This window comes from Cherax quadricarinatus, chromosome 30 (genome assembly GCF_038502225.1).
Source record: "Cherax quadricarinatus isolate ZL_2023a chromosome 30, ASM3850222v1, whole genome shotgun sequence".
NCBI classification, from domain to species: domain Eukaryota; kingdom Metazoa; phylum Arthropoda; class Malacostraca; order Decapoda; family Parastacidae; genus Cherax; species Cherax quadricarinatus.
Genome location: NC_091321.1, coordinates 4,038,470 through 4,047,647, shown reverse-complemented (window position 1 = coordinate 4,047,647; position 9,178 = coordinate 4,038,470). Strand labels below are relative to the sequence as shown.

Genomic DNA, 9,178 nt, shown 5'->3' with positions numbered 1-9,178 from the left:
ACCTTACATGACTGTAGTCTACCAACAAGCCACCAGTAACCTTACATGACTGTAGTCTACCAACAAGCCACCAGTAACCTTACATGACTGTAGTCTACCAACAAGCCACCAGTAACCTTACATGACTGTAGTCTACCAACAAGCCACCAGTAACCTTACATGACTGTAGTCTACCAACAAGCCACCAGTAACCTTACATGACTGTAGTCTACCAACAAGCCACCAGTAACCTTACATGACTGTAGTCTACCAACAAGCCACCAGTAACCTTACATGACTGTAGTCTACCAACAAGCCACCAGTAACCTTACATGACTGTAGTCTACCAACAAGCCACCAGTAACCTTACATGACTGTAGTCTACCAACAAGCCACCAGTAACCTTACATGACTGTAGTCTACCAACAAGCCACCAGTAACCTTACATGACTGTAGTCTACCAACAAGCCACCAGTAACCTTACATGACTGTAGTCTACCAACAAGCCACCAGTAACCTTACATGACTGTAGTCTACCAACAAGCCACCAGTAACCTTACATGACTGTAGTCTACCAACAAGCCACCAGTAACCTTACATGACTGTAGGCTACCAACAAGCCACCAGTAACCTTACATGACTGTATTCTACCAACAAGCCACCAGGTAACCTTACATGACTGTAGTCTACCAACAAGCCACCAGTAACCTTACATGACTGTAGTCTACCAACAAGCCACCAGGTAACCTTACATGACTGTAGTCTACCAACAAGCCACCAGGTAACCTTACATGACTGTAGTCTACCAACAAGCCACCAGGTAACCTTACATGACTGTAGTCTACCAACAAGCCACCAGGTAACCTTACATGACTGTAGTCTACCAACAAGCCACCAGGTAACCTTACATGACTGTAGTCTACCAACAAGCCACCAGGTAACCTTACATGACTGTAGTCTACCAACAAGCCACCAGGTAACCTTACATGACTGTAGTCTACCAACAAGCCACCAGGTAACCTTACATGACTGTAGTCTACCAACAAGCCACCAGGTAACCTTACATGACTGTAGGCTACCAACAAGCCACCAGGTAACCTTACATGACTGTAGGCTACCAACAAGCCACCAGTAACCTTACATGACTGTAGTCTACCAACAAGCCACCAGTAACCTTACATGACTGTAGTCTACCAACAAGCCACCAGTAACCTTACATGACTGTAGTCTACCATCAAGCCACCAGTAACCTTACATGACTGTAGTCTACCAACAAGCCACCAGTAACCTTACATGACTGTAGTCTACCATCAAGCCACCAGTAACCTTACATGACTGTAGTCTACCAACAAGCCACCAGTAACCTTACATGACTGTAGTCTACCAACAAGCCACCAGGTAAACTTACATGACTGTAGGCTACCAACAAGCCACTAGTATCATACAAACACGATCCACTTACCTCTTGTTTTTCACGAGCTCTCATGCATCAATTTCATTAAAATAAAATGCTGAAAAAAATATTAATATCGCTTTTGCATGTTGATACGAAATAATTTTAACAATATACAAAACTCATTTTTCCCCGTCACGATGTTCGATGTCCGTTTTACCAGAAATGTTTATTTTATTTTATTTTTTTTTTTACACTTTGCATCATTATGCAAATCCTGACAGTAAATTACATCAATTATTTAGTTGTTGTTGAATACTGGATAATATTAAGATTATTTCGACAAATGGCTATGGATTTTTTTTTTGTTTGGGAGAACGTTAAATGTTATGACCATTTTATTTTAACACTGTAAATGATGATGATAAGAGTCATAATTTCAACACACCGGCCGTATCCCACCGAGGCGGGGAGACCCAAAAGAAAAAACGAAAGCTTCTCCTTTTACATTTAGTAATATATACAGGAGAAGGGGGTTACTAGTCCCTTGCTCCCGGCACTGTAGTCGCCTCTTACAACACGCATGGCTTACGGAGGAAGAATTCTGTTCCACTTCCCCATGGAGGTAAGAGGAAATAAACAAGAACAATAACTAGTAAGAAAATAGAAGAAAACCCAGAGGGGTGTGTACATATATATATGCTTGTACATGTATGTGTAGTGTGACCTAAGTGTAAGTAGAAGTAGCAAGACGTACCTGAAACCTTGCATGTTTACGAGACAGAAAAATGGACACCAGTAATCCTACCATCATGTAAAACAATTACAGGCTTTCGTTTCACACTCACTTGGCAGGACGGTAGTACCTCCCTGGGCGGTTGCTGTCTACCAACCTACTACCTAGAATATATATATATATATATATATATATATATATATATATATATATATCTATATCTCTATATATATATAACACAAACACTAATCTCAGGTCGACGGAGACTCGAACCTACGAACCTTGGAACAGGTACGCAGTGCTCTACCACCGTACCACACTGGTCAATACCTTGGCGCCCAGCTAACGCTAGACGTTTTGGTCCAAGGCAGCCAGCCTTGTAAAAAATAATGATTTTGTACCGAAAGAACCTTAGAAAACTTACTTAACCTTATTATTACAAGCGCAATTTAATTTAGCCTAATCCAACTAAATATATTCTAGATAAGTTTACAATAATTTAATAATAAACAAACGCAATGAAATATATATTTATCGTTAGGTTCAGAATGAGTTTTGCGAAATTAGTGCATAAACAATTTTTCACTTCCCTTATTTGGCACGAAGGGAGTTGCTATATAAGTCAAAATCGTAAGTTTTACTTCGGCACGACATTTTATATATATATATATATATATATATATATATATATATATATATATATATATATATATATATATATATATATATATATATATATATATATATATATATATATAACATTACATATATATAGCTTGTTTTATAATATATATATATATATATATATATATATATATATATATATATATATATATATGTGTGTGTGTGTGTGTGTGTGTGTGTGTGTGTGTGTGTGTGTGTGTGTGTGTGTGTGTGTGTGTACTCACCTAATTGTACTCACCTAATTGTGGTTGCAGGGGTCGAGACTCAGCTCCTGGCCCCGCCTCTTCACTGATCGCTACTGGATCCTCTCTCTCTCTGCTTCCTGAGCTTTGTCATACCTCTTCTTAAAACTATGTATGGTTCCTGCCTCCACAACTTCACTTGCTAGGCTATTCCACTTGCTGACAACTCTATGACTGAAGAAATACTTCTTAACATCCCTGTGACTCGTCTGAGTCTTCAGCTTCCAGTTGTGACCCCTTGTCCCTGTGTCCCCTCTCTGGAACATCCTATCTCTGTCCACCTTGTCTATTCCCGCAGTATCTTGTATGTCGTTATCATGTCTCCCCTGACCCTTCTGTCCTCCAGTGTCGTCAGTCCGATTTCCCTTAACCTTTCCTCGTACGACATTCCCTTGAGCTCTGGGACTAGCCTTGTTGCAAACCTTTGTACTTTCTCTAACTTCTTGACGTGCTTGACCAGGTGTAGGTTCCAGACTGGTGCTGCATACTCCAGTATGGGCCTAACATACACAGTGTACAGTGTCTTGAACGATTCCTTATTAAGGTATCGGAACACTATTCTCAGGTTTGCCAGGCGCCCGTATGCTGCAGCGGTTATTTGGTTGATGTGTGCCTCCGGTGATGTGCTCGGTGTTATGGTCACCCCAAGGTCTTTCTCCCTGAGTGAGGTCTGTAGTCTTTGTCCACCTAGCCTATACTCTGTCTGCGGTCTTCTTTGCCCCTCCCCAATCTTCATGACTTTGCATTTGGCTGGACTGAATTCGAGAAGCCAGTTGCTGGACCACATGTCCAGCCTGTCCAGGTCTCTTTGCAGTCCTGCCTCATCCTCGTCCGATTTAATTCTTCTCATCAACTTCACGTCATCTGCGAACAGGGACACTTCAGAGTCTATTCCTTCCATCATGTCGTTCACATATATCAAAAATAGCACGTCCTAGAACTGACCCCTGTGGGACCTGTGTGTGTGTGTGTGTGTGTGTGTGTGTGTGTGTGTGTGTGTGTGTGTGTGTGTGTGTGTGTGAGATGAGGTGAATCACAAAACTGGAGAAAGGAAAAGATAAGGGGTTCACTAAGGCATCTGTGGAAACAAAGAACTTTATCCATGGTACCAACACTATTGTATGGGGTGAAGCATGGGTTTTAAACGATGCAGCGAGGAGGAGGCTGAAGGCACTGGAGATGTCGTTTTTGAGGGCAATGTGTAGTATGATTATTACGCAAATAATGTGAAATTTGGAGATTGAGAGATGTGAGGTTACCAAAAACATTATCCAGAAGGTCGAGGGAGGGGGTTGTTTAGGTGGTTTGGACACTGAAAGAGGAGGGAGAAATACTGGATAATTAGGAGTGCGTATAAATCTAGTGGTGAGGAAAGGAGGAGTAGGGGTTATGCTAGGAAAGGTTTGAGGGAGGGGGCAAAGGAGGTTTTGAATGCTAAAGGCTTGAACATCCACCAGGCTTGCGTGAGCGTAGTAGATGGGAGGGAAGGCAAGTGGTTTTTATGACTGCCAGGGCTATAATAACTAAGGCCTACCACCTGTCAAGGCTACAAGTGATGTGCCTGCCTACTGCCAAGGCTATAACTACCAGGCCTATCTATTTGTCACGGCCGCAGGTAATAGGCCTACCTACAAGTACTGGACCTACCTATTGCCAGGACTACAAGTGCTAGACCTACCTACTGACAGGGCTACAACTACCAGGCTTACCTAGAACCAGGGCTACAAGTACAAGGCCTACTTAATGTCAAGACTCCAAGTACTGGGCTTACCTAGTATCAGAACTGTAAGTATTAGCCCTACGTACTACCAAAGCTACAAGTACTAGGCCTACCCAATGTCAGGATTACAAGTACTAGGCCTACCCAATGTCAGGATTACAAGTACTAGGCCTACCTACTGCTAGGGGTACAAGCACTAGGTATACCTACTGATATGGGTACAAGTACTAGGCCTACCCAATGTCAGGACTATAAGTGCTAGGCCTACCTACTGCTAGGGGTACAAGCACTAGGTATACCTACTGCTAGGGGTACAAGTACTAGGCCTACCCAATGTCAGGACTATAAGTACTAGGCCTACCTACTGCCTGGAGTACAAATACTAGGCCTACTTACTGCTAGGGATACAAGTACTAGGCCTACCTACTGCTAGGGGTACAAGTACTAGGCCTACTTTCTGCCAAATATAGGCTAGCTGATACAGATCATATTTGTATGAGATGATATCAGATTACTCTCCCCCACCCTCCCCCTCCTGTGTTCCTCTACCCTCTCTCGCTCCCCCTCCTCCCCCCACCATTCCTCAATCCCCCTCCTCACTTCCCCAACCCTCCCTCGCTCCCCTTCCTCTCTCTTCCCCCACCCTCCATCGCTCCCCCTCCTCACTTGTCCCTTTCCCCTCTAGAATTAAAGAATTCTTATTTTAAACATGGGGAGCACTAAACCAGTAAGGGATTTCTACAGAACCTGGCGAATGGGTAATAGACAAGGTTTGGTGCAAGGAAAGGGAGGCGAGCCTCAATACCTTGGTTCAAGAGCCCTACAACAGTTTAAGGGAACCCCCCCCCCTCCTTCATCGAAAACCTTAAACCTATATTATATGCCTAGCTTATAAGGCACCAGGAATTTACTACTACTACTACTACTACTACTACTACTACTAATAATAATAATAATAATAATAATAATGATCAAAGATTCCGTGGCCACTGAGCCCAGACGTAACCCACAAGTACTATTTGAAAGACACTTTAAGATGGTAAAACCTCTATTATATAAGGTTTCGCACTTAGTAGGACTTTATAAAATACTTAATAAAATACTAAATAAAGCCCCATTATGAGTGAAACGTCGTGAGATAAGCTCCTTTAAAAAAAAAAGTCTTTGAATTATGATGCCTAGTGCAGTAAGGTTCGAGGCTTCGAATATTGTACCAGAGAAGTAAACTCTCGGGTGGATCAGTGTGCTGATAACCGTGACTGGGTACAGACACCTGTTGACTGCTCTATTAAGCGATTTCTGCTGTAAACATTTGCTATCTTGGACCAAACAACTTAGTTCGCTGAAAGCTCGGTTAAGAGATTTCTTTTTTACGGCTGTGAACACTTATTAAGCAAACGACTGTGTCTGCGGGAAGAATATGGACAAGTAACTTTGTTGTGAGCATTTGCCGTGTTGAAGCTTGCGTTTAGGCTCCAGTGAAGGCCTGTTTTATCGAGATCTTTTCTTAACCAGTCATGGCAGAATCTGTGAAGTGCGCCTTAGATTCTATCGGACGTCAGTCTGACCACAGAGGAGCACGATACAACAAACTAGAAACTCGTACGAGTGAAATACGCCATTACTTCGCATTCCAAGCTGAGAAAGTTAAAAATGTGATGAATAATCGAAGAGAACGGGCCAAGTACCGGCAACTGACCCCAGACTGTGAGAGAATATGTCAGAGAAGGAATATCCACCTGGCCAGGTTGTTGTGTATAGGTGTTGAGGCGCTCTCAGACGAAGAAGAGGAAACTGAAAACACTTATTTATTAGGAAGGCCAGATAGACGACGTTATCATTCTTGTGACCATCTTCAGGAGGAGGAGGAGGAGGAGGAGGTAAAAAAAAAGTGCTGTCTGACCGAAAGGTTTGTTAGTTAAAGCTTAAAGCCTATTAAACCACGGTACTGGTGGGGTTAGAACTCGTGGCAAGTGAATTTGCACTCGCGTTAAGATTTCGTTTGTCTTAAAGCCTATCGATTGCACGAGGGTCATTGAAGCACTAACAAAGGATACTTTAGAACATAAAATTGGGATTTTTAAATAGTGTATGAGACTGTATACACCTTTGCATATACATGCCATGAAATACGCACATCGAAGGGTGTGTGTTTATTTATTTTATTTAATTGCTAATTGCTTTATTTTAATATTTTAATATTTTTTTAATAAATTTATTTCCCTTTTCAAAAATTCTTTGTAAACCTAACGGCTTCAAAATTAAACAAGTAACGAAAATTTCGGAGCCATTAATTAATAATTATAAGCATTTGATTGGAAAATGAACGGGGTTTGAATCCGTGGACAAGCGTGTATAAATCCTGCAGTCTACCATTGAACTCTGATAGTTACAAAATATCTGAAGCACAGACTGGCTTTTTAGGCACCAGAGTACGATTAAGCAAGTCTTAAAGATGAGGTTTAGTTATATAGGTCAGCTATACAAGTTAGGAGCGCCTGCACCATCACTGTAAGGTGGTAGGCAATAGGACTGACACGCTTGGTCTCTTCAATTCCCCGTCCATTTCATTATGGAAAAGGTAACCAAAAGTTACTTAGTAAATTTAAAATCTTAGTTGCTTGATACGTACAAATTGTAAATATATGTACACATGTGCACCTCTTACATCTTTTGAGGCTAGTGTTTAGGCCTTTAGCATAGCCCTCTGTTAGTACGCTGCTGTCCACAAGACTGATATGTCGTGCACAATAAAGCCACTACTGTCCACAAGATGAATATATAGGGTGCACAATGAACTAGCAGTTACCATCCGTAAGACGGATATGGGGGGTGCACAAACTAGAACTACTATCAATACGAGATGTGCAATAAACTAGCTGATTCGGCGGCAAGAAACTGAATCTAAATCTTACCTTGACAGGTACCCAGGGGTCGTGGTGTGAGAGGCGTGGTCGTGGAGGCTGGGGGTCGTCTAAGAGGCATCTTGAGACAGGCTGGTCACTGGTTTCTTGATGGACTACGAGGCTATACTGAATTCGGAAACCCCGGCACGAGTCCTGGCCTGAGTGGACCTACATGGATGGAAGAGCCATACTGTGCCTTCACTGCCTCTCTACCTTGCTGACACGCGCACATATATACACATACAAATCTGCAATAAGAACACAGTAAAGAGGTGATATTACAGTATGCAAAATAACCACGGTGGAATAAAAAAGTGAATTTCCAAGCGCTTTTGTGATTTCTCATATCAGTTTCTTGATAATGTGAGAAATCACAAAAACATTTGGAAATTCATTATTTTTTTTTCACATTTATTTCTGCACATATATATCCTGCCTACACATGTATTCATGTTCGCCGATATATAATATTTTTTTTAACTATTTGTATGCCAATATCTAAGACTATATTAAAATCTTTTAATTTTTCCCAGGTTGATTTTTAAAAACCTGAATGTTCTAAAATTAGAAAACAGTCAGAAATGCCAGTAATGTTTACAAGTTACCTGTAGACGGTTTTGAGTCACCGCCCCCGCGGCTCAGTAACAGACCAGGCCATTTAATTCGTATGGTAAAAACAAAAAGAAAATTGAGTTATTGTGATCTCAAATATACACGTTCGGATGTTCTACAATTACGAGAGGGAGATAGGCCTTGATGTTGGTACAAGGCTCTTGCTATGAGGAACTCGAGCTACCTCCATTTCTTCGAATCGCGCTAGATTTGTCTTCAAACGTCAAACACTGTACGGCTCATCCATGGGGATCCCTCAAGGGAGGTTCCTTGACGCTGGTGAGGGGCTCTTGATCTAGGGAACTGAATCTGTGCTCCGGTTCCCTGAATTGAGCCTGAATACCTTCCATCTCCCACCCCCAGACGCTGTATAATCCTACGGGTTTAGAGCTTCCCCGTGATTATAATCCTTCATGGGGGGATTCCTTTGTCGTGGGAGAGGAGGCTGTTGATCCAAGGAATTGGATCGCTTGTCCTGTACGTCGGGTCTAATCTTAATACTCCCCAACCCACCCTACATCCATCTGACCTCATTAGTGGGAAGAAATTTTCCCTTTCGTAAAATACAGCTCCTAGACGGACCCCTCAAGGAAGGTTCCTTGATGTTGGTGAGGGGCTCTTGATTTAGGGAATTGGATCTGTGCTCCAGTTCCCCAAATTAAGCCTGAATGCCTTCCACATCCCCCCCCCCAGGCGCTGTATAATCCTCCGGGTTTAGCGCTTCCCCCTTGATTGTAATAATAATAATCCTAGACGGAAAACTGGTCCACCATCAGTTTATTCTAACATGGCTTCCGTGGGTAGCGCTGTCTTGGATGTCACTCCACTCGTTGGTAGTGTTGCTGTGGTCCGCTAGTTGGTAGTGGACCACAGCAACTGTGAACGATGGGGGCGGGGAGACCCATG

General features: G+C 42.3%; 1 protein-coding gene across 2 annotated transcripts; it reads left to right on the top strand.

The window, feature by feature from the left end:
- The first annotated feature begins 6,000 nt into the window (after positions 1 to 6,000).
- Positions 6,001 to 8,188, top strand: LOC128692530 (uncharacterized). 2 transcript variants are annotated; one of them, XR_011392605.1, is made up of 2 exons: positions 6,001 to 6,663; positions 7,678 to 8,188. XR_011392605.1 is itself a non-coding variant. In XM_070089844.1 (2 exons), the coding sequence occupies exons 1-2, from the start codon at positions 6,272 to 6,274 to the stop codon at positions 7,879 to 7,881; spliced, it is 567 nt and encodes a 188-aa protein (XP_069945945.1). In that variant the 5' UTR covers positions 6,001 to 6,271; the 3' UTR covers positions 7,882 to 8,188. The 2 variants fall into 2 exon arrangements, 1 of the variants encoding a protein (XP_069945945.1); XM_070089844.1 differs by having other exon boundaries at positions 6,001 to 6,634.
- The last annotated feature ends 990 nt before the right edge of the window (positions 8,189 to 9,178 follow it).

Excerpts from the sequence above, each read along its gene's own strand:
- LOC128692530 (XM_070089844.1), top strand. The coding sequence starts at position 6,272 with ATGGCAGAATCTGTGAAGTGCGCCTTAGATTCTATCGGACGTCAGTCT. Across the intron at positions 6,635-7,677 it reads AGGAGGAGGAGGAGGAGGAG|GTACCCAGGGGTCGTGGTGT; the intron begins GTAAAAAAAAAG and ends TTACCTTGACAG.